Source organism: Rhyacophila brunnea, unplaced genomic scaffold (genome assembly GCF_057557595.1).
Source record: "Rhyacophila brunnea isolate RB1 unplaced genomic scaffold, BYU_Rbru_1.0 scaffold_7, whole genome shotgun sequence".
NCBI classification, from domain to species: Eukaryota; Metazoa; Arthropoda; class Insecta; order Trichoptera; family Rhyacophilidae; genus Rhyacophila; species Rhyacophila brunnea.
In genome coordinates, this window is record NW_028233339.1 from 24100333 (window position 1) to 24117984 (window position 17652).

The following is a 17652-nucleotide window of genomic DNA, read 5'->3' on the forward strand; positions in this document are numbered from 1 at the left end:
TAATCAGACCATGTTCTTATAAAAATATAATTTATTTCTCTTCACCACAATAAATTCTGGTATTTTGATAGTAGTTTTGAAATCCATGTAGAATGGGTTTATATCCCACCAAGATGAAAATACACATATCCATACGTAGATGAATACATATTATCTAATCAATATAATTAATAAATAAACATCTGTTCAAACCAACAATTCAAAAATTGTGTGAAACTTTCACGGTTGTTTGTTATCATTGTATTATGTTTTTAAGTTATCACCATATTATATTCTTTCTCCTTCTTTCCTCAACGTTTCGCATACGTATTCCTAATAGTACACTTCAATACATTATATCTCAAGAATGGCCTCTTTCGACGAGCTTGGAATATTAAGGAAAAAAAAGAAGAAAAACAGAAAATGACAACCCAAAAACCTAATAAGAATTCAAAATACATTGTTTTTTTACCAGGAACTAAAGGTGCTAAATAACAAAGACAATAATATTATAAAAACAATACCTATGAATTTTATCATGGTGATATATTTATTGCTATTAATAATTGTAGGTACTAAAATTTAGTTCGTGGAATGATACTTATTACAAAGAATTGATCGTCATATTGATCAGAATATGAGTGATACTAAAAGTCAGCGTCCCAACCGGAGGTCTCATCGGGTGGCAATTTTGCTTTTGGATATTTTTCATCGAAATTAGATAGGTCTACATTACTTGCGATTGCCCTCTTCAGTGGAGCTTCTATCTTCCTATCTCGTAGTAAATCCCAATCGAATCCAATAAACCACCTGCAATTTCATAATGTGTTAATAAAATTCAAACCGATCGTGTTATAAGACTTCCAAAATAATATAATCTATGCAACTAATCTGTTCTTCAGCGTTTATTTGGTGGTAATTCTTGTTTATCACTCGGTATTCACCAAATAAAAAAAAAAATCTTTAAAAAGCTCACCAAGGGAGCGAAACACGTGTTATATAGGAATTTTTATATGTGATGAATAATACCATGTGATAAACAGATATAATAAATTTATTACCATGACTGCATTATATTAATTTACTTCTAACAATTATGTATTTCAATTCTATCTTCTCGAAGCATTGCACCCTATAACAGAAATGAACTTGTAAACTGAAAGTCTGGGCCATGAAAATTTTGTTTATATTTTTACTGCCACCTGGTCGGGATTGATCAAAGTTTTTGGTAATGCGTTTTATTTATAAATTCATGATGGCATTAACAGTCACATTTCGTCATACATTATTATATATTATATAAGAAATTCATCTTAAAGTAGCTTCGAAAGTAATTTTGCTATTTAATTATTTAAACTAAGTAGGTAAATATTTTAAATTTGGTTAATTGTTTTATTACTTTGTTTATAATAATATGGTTTACACATAAACATGTGGTCTCTGATTATAATATTGATTGTCATGAATAGAAGTGATGGTTATAATTTTTATATCATAATAATAAATTAAGCCCGGAGCATAGATCAACAATTGAAAATGGGGTAACTTTTTGTATCCGATTTGCAATGACTGGCAGAGTTGCAGAATGATATTGTCCGTTATGAAAAAAAATTGTTAGAACCATGGTGTTGATTCTCAGAATTAGCTGAAATTCGTAGCATTTTTGTATATGGTCACTACATCTGTTTATTTAATTTGATTTGTGGTTCCTATAAACATTAATTTTATGTTTCTAGTTGAATGAATGATTTATACATTAATGATATGAGATTACAATATTTCTACACAGAGGAAATACATAAATAGGTTACCTGTGATTTTTTATATCCTTCACGCCGTTTTTAAGATACCCTAATCTTTCAGTGGGCACAGGTCGACATAATTTTTTTATTAGGACTTGAGCAACTTTAGGTATCCTCGGATTAAATTCGATAGCATCGATTCCTCGCAAGATCAAATTGTAGGTCTTCACATGGTTGGTTCCACGGAATGGTGGCTTTCCTACCAAAAGTTCATGGATGAACACTCCCAAGGCCCAATAGTCTATAGCTCGGTCATGGCCTTTATTTAAAACTATTTCTGGTGCTATGTATTCTGGAGTGCCGGCAAATGTATATGACTTGGAGCCTGCGGGAAGTGTCTTGGCGTATCCAAAATCAACCTAGTAATTGAAAATACAAACTAGAGATGGAGTATTTGGATTTTGCTATTAGAAATTTATTTAATAGAATGACTGATTATCATAGAATAAAGACTGCATGAATCCACATTATTTTAATTTGTGGAGTATTTCTCCCCCTTATAAAAATAATAGAAGTCTTAGTGCCCATACGCACTTGCGGCAGGCATCCTATCGTTTTTTGTATGCCGGCTATCGCACTTTGCATACAAAAAACGATAGGCGGCCTGCCGCAAGTGCGTATGGGCACTTAGTCTTTTAAATTTTAGATGTACCTATACCTAGTTAGTGTTATATAATTATGTTACGCCGAATGTGCGAAATTGACTATTAAATGAAATAGGCAAAATTTTGGCTAATTCATGTAATAGTCAAGCCCGTAACTTATTCATGAATTAGGTAAATTATCTGCCGAGTGCGTGAATTCGCCAGGGTATGGTATTCTTAAACTGTCAACATGACAGTAGAAAAAGTAAATTTAATACGGATGGTTTTATTAGTTATAATTGGACATACTTAATATAATATTATTATTATTAGGTTAGGTTAGGTTAGGTTTTGTAATTCTGAATTCAACTGAATGTCCATTTTGAGGTTAGCTTACAAGTGTCAACAAACTATCAAATCATACTATCACAAACAAACAATCGACCATTGCACGATTGATACCCAAGCACGAATCAAACCGCGAAAATATCTTTTAATAAAATTCTTCCGTTATCATATTACAGTTCTAGATTTTTTTGGGCATAGTAAATGGATATGAATGTCATTGTAGTTATTGATTGGTATATTTTTATTTAATCAATGACATTTGACACATTTGGTTAGTTTGATAGTTCCAAAAAACACTACCGGAGCGCGACCATCTATTTTGACCAATGCATGAGCATTTGACACATTTGGTTTAGTTGCAAAAAACACCACCGTAGCGCTACTATCTAATTTGCCCAATGCATGAACTAGGCAGAAAAATTACTGCCGAATTCACGCACTCGGCAGATATTTTGCCTAATTCATGAATAAGGCAACAGGCTTGCATTTTTCATGATTTAGGCAAATTTTTGCCCATTTCATGTAATAGTCAATTTCGCACATTCGGCGTAACATAATTATGCAAAATGTTTATATAAAGCCTGTGAATGCTGAATGGCAAAAAGTGTCGCATTACACTAGAATTAATGAAATGCTATTTTAAAATTATTTTCTCATAGAACAGTCAATATTATTAAATTCACTGTAAATCCGCCTTCATAATTTATAATTCTAATTTAATGTAATAGTGCCTGTATACATGCATGGATTTACTTGAAGCAATAGTGTGTATTTTAAACTATCCTGATAATAACTGTTTATTCTTAAATCGGTTAACCCCAACAAGAAAATTTAGAAGCTCCTGAACTGATTCATGCTTACAATCTTGCAACTTGCAGGATAATTGTGTAAACATGTAATTATTACATGTTTAAAGATGCATTTTCTTGTTATGGCTGCGATAATACGTACTCTAAGCAGAAAATCCATTCACGTGTAAACGGGGCTTAACATCATGTGTACTTTTATAGAAGTCTGTAATAATCAAAGATGTTGAATCTTCCAGATGGCGACTTCTGTGATTTTTCACAACAAAAATCACTGAAGTTCCAACTGGACATGTCACATTTTTGTATGAAAGAAAGAAACACAGAACTGAGAGTTTGTATGAAAATTAGAAGTCCCAGAGGTCCTTTTTTATGGTCATCAGACTCATGAAGTTAAAAAAGCAATGAGTATAAATAAATAATATGATATACCAGTTTGACATATCCTTTGGAGTCTAGCATAAGATTTTCTGGTTTCAAGTCTCTGTAAATGATCTCATGTTTGTGTAGATGTTCAAAAGCTTCTACAACGCAGGCAGTCATGAAGCGAGCGGTGGATTCATTAAAGTATCGCTTCTTTTGTAAAATCGTCCATACGTCTCCGCCTAATACGGGCTCCATCAAGAAATACACATACTTTGTGTCGGTATATGTGTTATATAGCCTGTAAAAGAGGAATATTTTTGACAGAGGTAAAATGATTGACTCGAAAAAAGTGACACAACAGTGAAATTTCTAAAATTAATATCGTTCTATTTTTTTTACCAAACTGTCTTCCCTGTCCTAAGCCTATATTTAGTTTAAAAGAATTAAATAGCTGCTTTACAAGATATTCAACATTCCTAGCATGTTACCTTTTGCCGCTAGTTTACAAATTCATTATAATATATATATTATCTTAACCAACAAAAACAAATTTGAAACCAAATAAGCTCAAGCTGTTTTTTTTATATAATAATATTATTAGACTAGGTATAAAATAAACTTAACGTTGTTCATATCCGTGCAATTTACCAACTTTCATTAATTCGGCAACCACATTCAAAAGTTCATAAAAGAAATATTCTTTATAGTCAATTTTTTTTGTGGAAAGACCATTCAAGTACTAGTAAAAAAAATACTTAGATACAATAATTCCCTTACAATTATTAATTTATTTATGACAATTTAAATTTCAAGCACTATTGTAAGTGCAATAAACAATGATTATAATAATTATGTAAAATATAAATATTTTATTTACCTGCAAATGAAAGGACTGTTACACGTAAGCATAACCATCTTCTCATTGAAGGCGTGAGTCTGCTGTTGCTGTTTGACCACTTCCACTTTCTTGAGGCACTTGAGGGCGAACGTGAGGCTTCTGTCTTTGGTGTACTGTACCAATTCAACGCGACCAAATCCACCGACACCCAATGTTCCCACAATTTCCAATTCCGCCAGTTTGATGTGAGCGAATTCTAAAACATGAAACCGACATTTTATATCTTATATTCACCTATTTTTAGTTATTTGAATAGTTTTTTCAATTTAATGCTTGCACTGCCATCTATGAGATATCTAAATACTTACTCTATTTATACTGGAGATAAAACAACATAATTTTCATAATTTAATATAAAGTTTGGCCAAAGTAAATTAAAATAATTGTCAAAGAGATTAAATTCAATGATTTTAAGTATGTGTGTTTTAATAATGTATAATGAAATAAACATAAAATTATTAACGTAAGTTACATCAGTAGGTATAATAAAAGAGAATCCAAAAATTTTTCTTTATGCTGTATTCAGTATTATTAATCATAATGATTTTTAATATCATTATTGAGGTATTTACGATGTTCTTTGAATGTTGCCAATGAGTATCTTTAAACTTTATCTTAAAAGATATGAACAAATTCATTAGTATCAGATATCAGTTTGATAAAACTGATTAATAAAACTTGTAATATTATTGATTAAGATGAAAATAATTGGGTGGGTACCTATTTTATTAAAATTAATTTAGAATAGCATTATAATAAATCATTAGTCTTTACCTGGAGGTTTTTGAATATTATCCTTTTTAGTGGGTTTAGTTGACGGTCGTGAGTCGCTGTGTCGTTTTTCTTTTAACTCCTTAATATTTCCCAGGAATTCATTGAATACACTAAAATTACACAAAATATTATAAAGACTGATGTATAAAATTAACGTAATTATTATGATACTGTTTACTAAATGTACCTAAACTACATAGTAATAAAACAAATAATAAATCTAGTATTAGGAATATGGTAGGTACTAATAATTTCCAGATCGTCGCTGTAGGATTGGTTTGTCGAATAGACCAAATGTCAAATGTTCAGGAGACAAAAAATAAATTTCATTATCCTATATTTTAATACATGGAGGTATTTAAATAAAATTGTTGTTTTTACAGCATATGGTTGCTGATTCATAACAATGTAATTTAAAGAAAAGGATAGTTCTGGTCCATAGATAGATACAAAAAATCATTTTCCACTAAAAGTTCGATTTCGACAAAAACAGATATTTGACAAACCAATCCTATAGCGACGAGATGTCAAAAAAATATTTTGGAGGTAGATAAGTAGAATATTGTCATATTCTTGTGTCAGTGCAGGCGACTTATTTAGGTGTTGGTATCGTTACTTTCAAATGATACTAACACCGTTGCAAAGTGATTTCATCGTGGCCGCATTGCCAAAAGAATTTGTCCTTCCTCTATCGACTAATTACTGCAAAATCCAATTTTTTGAGAACTTGTGGTTTTTATTATTACGATAAACATGAATATATAACTATGGAATTTTGCATATTATATTGCCTCTAGTGGCAGCCAATTACCTACATAATTAGTTGTCACCATCATAAAATATTTATTTTAGGTAAGTATCGTAATTTGTTTTACTGTAATTTGTTTTGATGGGTAGTTACATTAATAACAGTTTCATTTCGAGTTGCCATTTTTATGATGTTATCAACTCATGTGTATATTGTCTTACATACCTAGATATAATATGTCACACAAAAATTGTTTTAAACAAAAAATGTTTATCTTTTGTGGTGAATTTGGTATATTTATGGTAGACTTACTGAATAGCCTGGTTACATGTGCATGGGTACCTCCAGATTCGCACAAAATCTTATGATAGGTGCACAGATTAAGATAAGGTAGGTAGGTGTTTAAAGCAATATTACAGCTGCGATCGAGATATCATTATCACAAAAAGCAATTCGTTCTAGCGCGTAACCGCCAGTTCAATTATAAATCAACTCACAGTCGATCCAGTGTCAAGCACTCAACTCCCGGCGCCTTGGCAGTGACCGTTGCCAACCTTCTGTCTTCATGCAGAAGAGCTTGTTCTCCGAAATATTCTCCTCGAGATATTTCCATGATGAAGACTTCTTCATCTCTATCTGACGGACGCTTAGTAATCGAAACTGTACCACCTCGAATAATATAAAATTTATCTCCCTTTTCGCCTTGTCTTACAATCTTGGTTCCGGCTAAGAAAAATTCCTAAAATACATAACCAACATGTTATAAATAAAAACGGTTTCAAGATAAACACATTTAGTTAATTTAGATGAAATAGAAATACATTAAAATAATGGATTATTTAAAACAAATCTCTCACACATTTGAGAGAACTTATTAAACTATGGCTCAATGACAAAAATAACTGTAAAATAACATGTTATCATTAGTTTTTCTTCTATAAAATTCTGCCACATAAAGTACTAATGTCAATGATTATAGTCTTACCAGAATAGTATTATTTAAATTATAAAAAAATATATAAATATTTTGGTTATTCATACAAAAAACATGAGTTTAATAAATTGTAAACATGTTTACAAAGGCACTTACTTATTTTATAATATATATATATATTATATCATATATTGTACTTCATTCTTATCTGATTCGCAATACATATATTAACCTCAATTACCCCTTAATTGGGAGAACACCAGCTGTTCCGGTACCGGTTCCGGTAGGTAAGTGACAAATATATTATTATATATCTTTGGATCTATAATATTATGTTTGTCACTTCACTCCACCTATTCTAATGGCCAAAGGAAGTATTGTATTCATATCACTGTCTCCAAAATGGAGGGTCCTAAGGTATAAAATATGTATTGCAACCTAGGGGACAGAACATAATCACTTTTCGTAAAATACGGTGACAGACAATAATTATTGCGTGTGTTTAAAAAAATATGTTACAATTTATTTATGTTGCACCTTAATATCTACATCGTTATAATAATAGGTATCTCGAAAATTTCTCTTACCCTTTTGAGGAACTCGGATATCTTCACAAGATCTGATTTTTGGATTCCTTCTAAGACTCCCACGGAGGATAGGAATTGTATATTCTCTGCCTGCTCCTGCCGCCTGTCTCTCAGCATAATCTTTTGGAAGACCCTTCTCTCTAGCACCCACACCTTAGCGTCGGTCGTCACTAGTTTAAAATTTAGAACCATGTTAGTTAGCTATTATTGTATAAGAAAAACGAAGGTCTTCTGATGTTCTTAGTCTGTCCATTTTTTCCAAATCTTGAACAATGTATTGCTTTGTAATATAGAAAAGATGCGAATGGAAAATATAAACCTTTCGAAACTCCATCATCTTTCAGAGATTAGAATGCCCTAATAAATTCAGTTGTATTTTATTTGTTAGTATGCCGCAAAAATAAATTTTAGAAATAAAGTATATGAGATTCCTCACTACTGAAAACAGAAAAAAGTATGACTGACAACAATAGTCGTTAAAATCTAATCTGTCATCATCGAGCCGAAACTCAGACAAAACTCTCGTCTATTTACGATGATGGTGTTGTGAGATGGACAGAAGAAAGTCGAAAATTATTCACTTAACCCTGCACAGTCATTCCTGATGAAATTAAATAACAAAGTACCTACTCAAACTTCCATCACACATGAACATACAGATGATAAAGATAAGGCACGATTCTGGCGCTCTGTTTGAGATAAATGCCACAAGCAAGCATAATATCTGTTTGGTTTACTTAATCGGGTTAGTATCAACGCTAACAAGATTGGCCCTGGCCTCCACAAGTAATCTAGATGAGTACTCTCTGCTTTTTGTCTTATTGCGCTGATTATTGAAACCCAGAACATGAAAATACTTTTTCACTACATACGGCCACCGGGATCCACCAGCACACGGTTTTCATACATGATATAATATTATTGTCCTCCGCATAAGTTTAGGGGCATGCTTTTGAAGACGCAGCATATTGTTAGGTTTGGCGACACTGAGGTTATAACAACGCTGTGAAAAATTGGGTTTCAAATTTAGACCACCATTTCAAACCTATATGCTTGGACCATACACATTCCTGAAGACTTTCGTTGACATGGGTATATGTCGTTCTTAAAGTTTCCGAAAATCAACGATTACTCATTGTCTCCATTTCTGATCATATATCAAAGTAAAATAAACGTGGATTAAGGTTTTTCGTGATAGACAGGCAGACGTATTTGTAGTTTCTTACCTTTAACAGAAGCAAAACGCTTTGCTTTATAAAGTATTGCAAGTTCGCCAAATGCTTCTCCGTGACCAAATTTCTTAACAGTCTTTCCATTTTTTATGACCTCAAAACTTCCTTCAGCTGAGACGTAAAGATGAGATCCGGATTCGCCTTCGTTTATGATGAAGCTGTTGGCTGAGAACTCTTGCGGGCTCATTGCTTCTACGACTGATTTCAATCTCTCATCATTCATCAGGTTGTTGATGAACTGGTTGGCCGTCAATGCTTTCTTGATAAGATTTTCCGATCTAAAAAGTATCAATTGGTATCGTAAGGCGTTGGTCACTTTATTTTCTGATATACTGCAGAAACTAATATGTATACTAAGCACACATGGTTCCTCTACTTCATACTTTACGAACTGACTGATTTTATAAATAAAAAAATAATTGTGAATGTACTAAAACACTAACTTACTTTGCATCTTTTTCGTATTTCTTATACTTGATGTCTTGAATAGGCTGAGAGGAATCAATTCCTATGGTAGACAAAATACCTTGTTTTCGTCTGACTTTGTCAGTGGACTTGATGGTAGCAGTCTCCACCAAGTCCGATATCGCTCTATTATTGATAAGCTTGTCATCTTTGGAGCCATCTGGAGGAAGTGGAGCGGTGGCCTTTTTAGCAGGTGGAACATCAGGAGTGCTGGAGGTATTACCGTTTCTGTATACAACTTCATCTTCTACTTGTTTGCTAGATGATGCAACCGGTTTTGTGCTGTCGATTGGCTATAACAAATAACATAAGTAATTTAAATTGAAACAGTTGACGTATGATCTTATGGTAGAAACGGCTCACAAGACATGTTTACTTGATGTTGTTCGGATACACAGAACAGATAATGAATAGAATTCCGATAGGTTTTGACGGAGGGTTTTGAATGTGTGAGTGTCCTACGAAAATTAACCACGCATTATAGACGTGCAATAGTGTGTGTAATACACCAATATTAAATGAGCGTCAATGCATAAGTCGAGAGCAGTTGTCAGTATTCAACGTATGACATGTGTTTAAATTTATCCTGTACTCTTCCTTACTCGAGATCGGTTGCCTGCTTCTCCTTACCCGTTAGGTACTTCAATTCCCATTATTTCTGAGTTCCCTGTTCGGATATTATCAAACTGACATTTTCTTGGGCATGCCTACATACTCGTACCTACAGTCGATTAAAAGTTGGACAAGATCTTTATTTGCCTATATAATTATCCCGAATATTTTAGTGTGGTGTACCTAAATGAGAACTCTTTTTCTCTTTTTAGGTGTCGCTGCTTGAGTGGATTGTTCTCTGAAGGTGCAGAAATATTCTGCTATTGGTGATTCCAATTGGAGAGCAATATCTGTGTTTAACTAAATTATTTCAGGCATCAATAATTATTATTATAGATATATTTTTTCAAATAAGGGTGACCCTTTATCTGCAGTCAAATACACAACACTAACATGGAACCTCCAAAACAAACCACCCCACACCACACTTCGTCTGAATCGAGTGTATCAAGAGGTACTACGTTTGTATGTGAAGCATCAGCAGTTTTTTATGCCTAGGAATGCCCAAGTCTGACTGAATTTAAATTGATTTATTTAACAAAACATGCCTCTACTAACACGAATAAAAATAATACAAAAAACAAATACACATAGGCATCACGTATATTATATATATGTATATAGATAAAATACTCATGACATTTTGGTATCTGCTACATACCTACGCATCGAGCTTACTTATGTGGCTTTGCCAAAGCAATTCGTTTTTGTAATTTATACAATCTTTGACTCATTTGTTTGTTTTTTATAATTGCTTCGGATATTTATATATCCCACTTACGTGAGTGAGTTTAGGCGGACGTTGTTTTATATAAGTACATATATTTTATAATCAGGCATACTTGGCCATATTCATATATACTTTTTTTTATAATCTTCGATTTTCGTATTTGCTCTTCTCCGTTAAATTGTTGTTACCACGCAATATGTTCTTATATTGGTATTTATGTTAATTTTTATGTCATGTTCTGAGCTCCTTCAATTTGCAATATATCATTTTCACAATGTTATAAGATAAAGAAATGAATTTCAATTTTGACCATTTTTGCTTGGAAGCTCCGATGAGAGAGTTTATTTATCCATACAATAATAAATAAATTCAATGATATAGATAGAGTAGTGTTATAATCACGAGTACGGATGTACTGATGAGATTGATGTTATCGAGAGATTAATCGGACCGCGAGACTGGACTCAAGTGAATAACGATTGATTGTGTCGAGTGACCGGACTCGTGATGAGTGACGAGTTATGGATCGTTCTTGCTATTGATACAAATGCAGTTCATACCTTACAATTAAATAAATCATAATAGACACTATTGATCTAGGTTATGATTGAGGACATGCTGACATCGCTTCCACCACTTTGGTTTTGTTTTGGCAATAAAACATAAAATTATTGAAATGTGTCCCACTTGTAACGCTGAGTGGTATGATTGCTATAAAGGAGCCCTTGACATATGTTTGTGAAATCTCAGGAAAACCCTACCTGACTGATACACAATATTATTAGAAAACATATTCAATTTGTTTCTGGTTCATTGGTTAGGTATATACATAATAATTATATTGTGTATACTGTGTGTTATACATTTTAACGATTTTGTGTTAATGTAGGTGTAAATATTTTTTTTCTTCAATAATACTCATCACACAAAACAAACTCAGCTTTACCTTTTAAAGTGTGTTTTTTTAAACTCAATTAACTCATCTATTGCTAACACCGCGACTAGCGCGTTTGGAGCAGTTAGCCATTAGATATAATTAACATGTTATTTAAATGTGGTAATTAAAAGGTAATTAAAAGGTTAGCAGTGATTGTGTTAAAAGAAAGCGGCATGAACTACGATTGAGCATGATACGAGCTTGCGGAACGCCATACTTCCGCGGAACCCTGGTTTGGAATACTTGTAGTAGGGAAATGAATCTATTTGTATTAGGTAAATTTCATCTTAACCTCGAAAAAGTATAAGTAAGTATCTGAGGTTAATATACCTATTAATTCATATCCCTAAGGTAAAGATAAGTCCGTGATAAACAATAATTTTATTGAAAAATAATTCGCTCGCCGTTATCATTTTGGTTAAAGGAATGCGAGTATCAAAGTTAGAATCATATTATTTGATAACAATCCTGGCAAATAATCACGTAAATCACAATATACTATGCTTGAAATCACTCACAATTTATTGTTCTTCACAAAAAGTGTGTTAATACAACCTCCAGTCTATGGAGGAAGCCCCTATGCTATGACTATTTACTTCGGTACTTTTACATTTATTCCATTCCCAATGATTACATTGTATCATAAAATAATGAATTTGAGGAAGTTATGAGGAATTGCTTCACGACTTAGATTAGTTTACATCAGGGGTTCAGGATTTTTGTGGTTTCCAAAGTCTGTGTATTAAATGATATTACACTCTAATAATTGACCTTAAAATAAAGAATAAATTTTATTAAACAGGTAGGTAATCAAAAAGCTGTCCGTGCACAATACAAAAATTAAAAAGGGATTTAAGAACTGAATCATATCGTTCAAAATTCCACTTTTGGGTTTATAAAAAACGATGTTATTTTATTTTTGATGGAACGATATTGGTATTCATTTATGTCAGACTAACTTAGACGCTATTTTCGGGTTCAAGCGATTTCTGTATCTACTTTAAAAAGTCTTCAAATTTATAGTGATAGAAAATCCTTTTTCACAAGGGTAGGTTGTTACAGACCCGAAATCCTCCCTCTTATGTACGCGCCTGGTGAAATACGTTTTTTCCCCATGTTGAATTAGATTTTGTGTATTTAAATCATCTTCACCAAACTTGAATATTGTTTGGAATTATTTATTTATCTCCATATTATGTAACAATTACTCACCGTTATTTTTATTTTAGCATTTGGATCCGTGTAATCCTCTTCAACAACGGATGATAGATTAAACCCCCCTTTGACAGCCCATCGAAAGGGGGGGCACAGACGAACCATTCTAAAGATATAAATTAACCCGTACGATTAACTTCAAAATCAATTCACACCATGGCTATTCACTATAATCACTATAAAATGTCATGAACACAAATTAATATTACAGGCGTTTAAATCCAAAAGAACGAATAAATATTTCACTTTCTTACACTTAACACTCGTTTGGACAAGGCAAACTACAAAATGAACGTCTACGGCTACAAAATATGTTTCCGAATAATTATAAAACGTCGATAGTAAGCAGGTATTGTTGGATTATCTTAAACGATTTTCCTGTGTTTTCTGTACTCAAGTGTGATAACAGGTGTTCTCAATATAATTATATGTTTGCACTATAAAGACATTTTCTTGAAAACTCGAATATAACTGAATATGAATAAACATTACAGTAGATATTATCTTATTTTTATCAGTTGTATTATTTCACTATTTTGGCGAACTTATGATTGGTACTTAAAAGAGAATATACGCGTCTGCTACACTCTGCCTTTACATGCGCAACATGTTGTAAGCGATAATATTTAGCATTATTAGCAAATTTTTTTCATCTATTGGTATTCAGTACGCAAAATACTGTTTGAAATTTCTAATAATATTGAGGCCTGAACTCATGTGACACCAATCTGTTTTGTGATGGTAAGCATATTGACTATTATAATTTTCTTAAATTAGTCTACGAACAATCATTTTAATTTACCTGCAAATATCGATGATTGACGTCTTATCTTGAGGTTTGCAATCTTATCTTGGGGCTTTTTAATCGACCAAGAATTCTTCGACACAACCAACTTATCACCGCTATTCTTCGCTTTTGTAACAAATCCCAAAGCAAGAATCTTCATTTGATAAAACAAAAACATACTATAGGTTATTACTACCGTTCTTTAGTATGTAAAGCAGTGGTCAATACTCAATACAAAAATATCATTTAACATTGACCATGAAAAAAATAATTTTAATAGAAAAATTAACAAACATAATACAATACAAATGATTTGAATCAATGTATTATTCCATCCATAAGTATCTAATCAATTAAGTACAACATAAGAACCTAACGACATCTTTAAATGGTATAAAATTATTAATCTGTAGGTAATAAGTAATTTCACTTTATAGAAATAATAAAGATTCAGAAGCTAGTATTAGAAAATAATGTTTAAAATAAAATTTAAATGGAAAATAGGCAAAACATAATGTTTAGTGTTACAATCTATAGTAAGTAGTGTAGCTAACTACAAAACACGTTGCTCACTGTCTAAGTGTGAATTGTGATAATTTTTGCTCGTTATAATCGTTTACCTCTAAATCTTCGCCAGTGATAAGGTAAATAAATAACAAGGTAATAATATTATATATATTTTTTTAATTTTCGTTTGAGTTTATGTTTCACAGTATTTTTAATATACCTACGTAGTCGTTGCAAAAATATTGTTATATACAATTTTAAAGCTCATTAAATTTTCTAAAATTTTTGTAAAATACATTTTTTCTATCTCTGACCGTTTATGAGATATTTGCTGTTGAAAACAGTAAATATGTATTCGAAAACACGCGTTTTCAATCACAAAAATCAATCTTTAATGAGAAGAAATACCATTTTAAACTTAAGATCTTACAAATAAACAGTTAACGGTTACAAACTAGACTTTATGGTCAATGTGCCCAATATTCCAGATGGTGCGTGGGAGTGGTAGAAAGGGCCACATTCCAATACCCCCACCAGTACCGCTGGTGCCACGACACGAATCAGTACCACTTTTGCTTTAGTTTGCCACTAAGCTTTAAAATTGTATATAACAATATCTTTGCTACGACCGACCAAAAACCGACCAAAAAAAATCCCAAAATTTTGCGGTTTTTTGCCCGCCAAAAGTTGTGCCGAAGTCATCCGAATTGGCAAACTCGTTTTTTTATTACTCATTATCATATTATATACAAGTAGGGAAAAAAATCTTCTACCCCACCTTTTGCAACCATAACGTATTTTTCGGTCTAATTTGACTGGACAACCTTCGCACAGTTTTGTGTACGTAGTCTGAAGACAGAGACTTTATCTGTTAGGGAATGGAAGTAGGTAGTCGATAAGTCTTAAAAACCGAAAAATAAGTTAAATGTGCCAAATGACCATAATAAATACAAAAAATATTGTATGCACAATTGAGAAAAAGGAGTCCAAGTTACTAAATTCTACACAAAAACATTGCAGATCCCACACAAAATGGTTCAAAAATCAATTTTCTTTTGTATCTTTTGAAAAGTAGGTATTTTAGACTTAACGCCTTTTCCCTTTTGCACACATTTTTGAGTCTGCTTAAAGAGTTAGGTACGTTTGTGTAAATTTTACATACCTATTACATTAAATGAAACTATATCCATTAATAATATGTTTTATTCATAACTACCTGTATTTGAAACCGACCTTTTAATTTGTTGTTTCTTTGTAAAATATCTAGATATTATAATGAAATTTCTACTCAAAATTATATCGTACTAGCTGAAGTACCCGGACAGGGTCGCTTCGTGGTTATATTTATCTTAGATAATTAAAAAATAATAAGAGGTAATTATTTTTTTAATATTAAAATATCTGTATATAACAGATATGTATAAGTAATATGGCAATGTGAAAATAATTCTAATATGAGTAAAGGTCAAACAAAAGAACACTAAATTAATATCGAATCCAAAATATGCAAACATTATTAATGTTATTAATATGTAGTAAAAAAAATCAAAATTGGATGGAACAAACAAACAACAAACTTTCTATTTTATATAATACTAATTTAGAAACCTTCGCAGGTATGCGTACAACAACTGACAAGTTTCATCGCAATCGGATGAATGGTATAGGAACCATACGAATAAAAGAAAATAGAACGAAGAAGGAGAATATGGTTGTACTAATTCAGAAACCTTTGCGGGTGTTACCACAACAACTGACGAAGGTTTCATAACAATCGGATGAATGGTATAGGAACCGTACGAATAACAGAAGATATAATGAAGAAGAAGAATACGGTTTTTCTAATTTAGAAACCTTTGCGGGTATACGTACAATAACTGACAAAAGTTTCGTTGCAATCGGATGAATGGTATAGGAACCATAAGAATAAAAGAAAATAGAATGAAGAAGAAGAAGATGGTTGTACTAATTCAGAAACCTTTGCGGGTGTTACCACAACAACTGACGAAGGTTTCATAGCAATCGGATGAATGGTATAGGAACCATACGAATAACAGAAGATATAGTGTAGAAGAAGAAGATGGTTTTTCTAATTTAGAAACCTTTGCGGGTATACGTACAATAACTGACGAAAGTTTCGTTGCAATCGAATGAATGGTATAGGAACCATACGAATAAAAGAAAATAGAATGAAGAAGAAGAAGAAGATGATAATTTTTCTAATTCATAAACCTTCGCGAGTGTGCATACAACCACTTACCAAAATTTCATCGCAATCGGATGAATGGTATAGGAACGCATACGGAACAGACAGACATTCATTTTTATATATAAACTATAGCCTATACTCTTTGCGCAAGTGCAAGCAATAAGTTGACAAAGTTTTATCGCAATCGGATGAACGGTATGGCAGCGCATAAAATACGAACAAATAAACAAATATTGATTTTTATATATTAGATTGCAATGTAAAACTACGAGTATCCATTCAAATATAAGCTAAGAAGAACATCGGAGCATATAATTAATTATTGTTAAAATTAAAGACTGTGTTATCAACGTATCACGGAAATGCCTATATTATTATGGATTTAATCAACAAGAATTTGGATGTCTCCAATCCGTTCTTGCCACATTTACAATCCAGATAAGCATTATAATTAAATTATCCACCTAATCTAGTCTAGATAAATAAATAACTAAATAAAACCGTCACCTTGTGTTGTTTCCTTGAAATAACGCAATGTTAATTATTGTTGCTTTTGTATTCACTGCTCATAATCACTAATAGCTAATTGATATTATGAATCTAAAAAAATAGTTTTTTTTGCTTGTGAACAAATTAAAATAAATTTGTTCATTGTTATAATATTATGCTTACACATTCTATCATTATCACCAGTCATTATTCTTTATTCAACATACATAATTTGGAAACATCTCATGTAGAAAAATTTTTTTTTATATTAGGTATGGTAATATAATAAATAGAATGTTACATTCTGAAACCTTGTAGATTATTCGTTAAATAAAAGAAATGATTTATTAAATTTATTTAAAAGATATCAAAAATAACACGTTAGTATAATAATTAAGTATAATATTATATCAAATAGTATTTTTAATGAATCTCTAAGTTGTGTACTTAAGTAATAAATTACTGCAGTTCTTATTGATACATGGAGTGCCGCTCTTAGCAGATTTAGTCTTTTAGAATGTCGTCTTCTTTAATTTTTAGTCTCAAATTATATGCAAAAGTTGTTAAGTACACTCTTATGTATCTATAGTCTAAGATTTTACTTCCTTTTATTAAACAGACAACAAAGGTACGAGTATTGCAC

General features: G+C 31.8%; 1 protein-coding gene across 1 annotated transcript; it reads right to left on the bottom strand.

Moving 5' to 3' along the window:
• Nucleotides 1-490: 490 nt before the first annotated feature.
• On the bottom strand, nucleotides 491-13290 carry LOC147064652 (cGMP-dependent protein kinase, isozyme 1-like). Its single transcript, XM_085958412.1, has 11 exons — nucleotides 13272-13290; nucleotides 13015-13193; nucleotides 9506-9816; nucleotides 9053-9336; nucleotides 7827-7996; nucleotides 6803-7044; nucleotides 5558-5667; nucleotides 4763-4979; nucleotides 3952-4183; nucleotides 1791-2140; nucleotides 491-789 (listed from the first exon to the last, which is right to left on the bottom strand). Exons 2-11 carry the CDS (start codon nucleotides 13120-13122, stop codon nucleotides 627-629), a joined length of 2187 nt encoding a protein of 728 aa, XP_085814538.1. The 5' UTR covers nucleotides 13123-13193; nucleotides 13272-13290; the 3' UTR covers nucleotides 491-626.
• Nucleotides 13291-17652: the final 4362 nt, after the last annotated feature.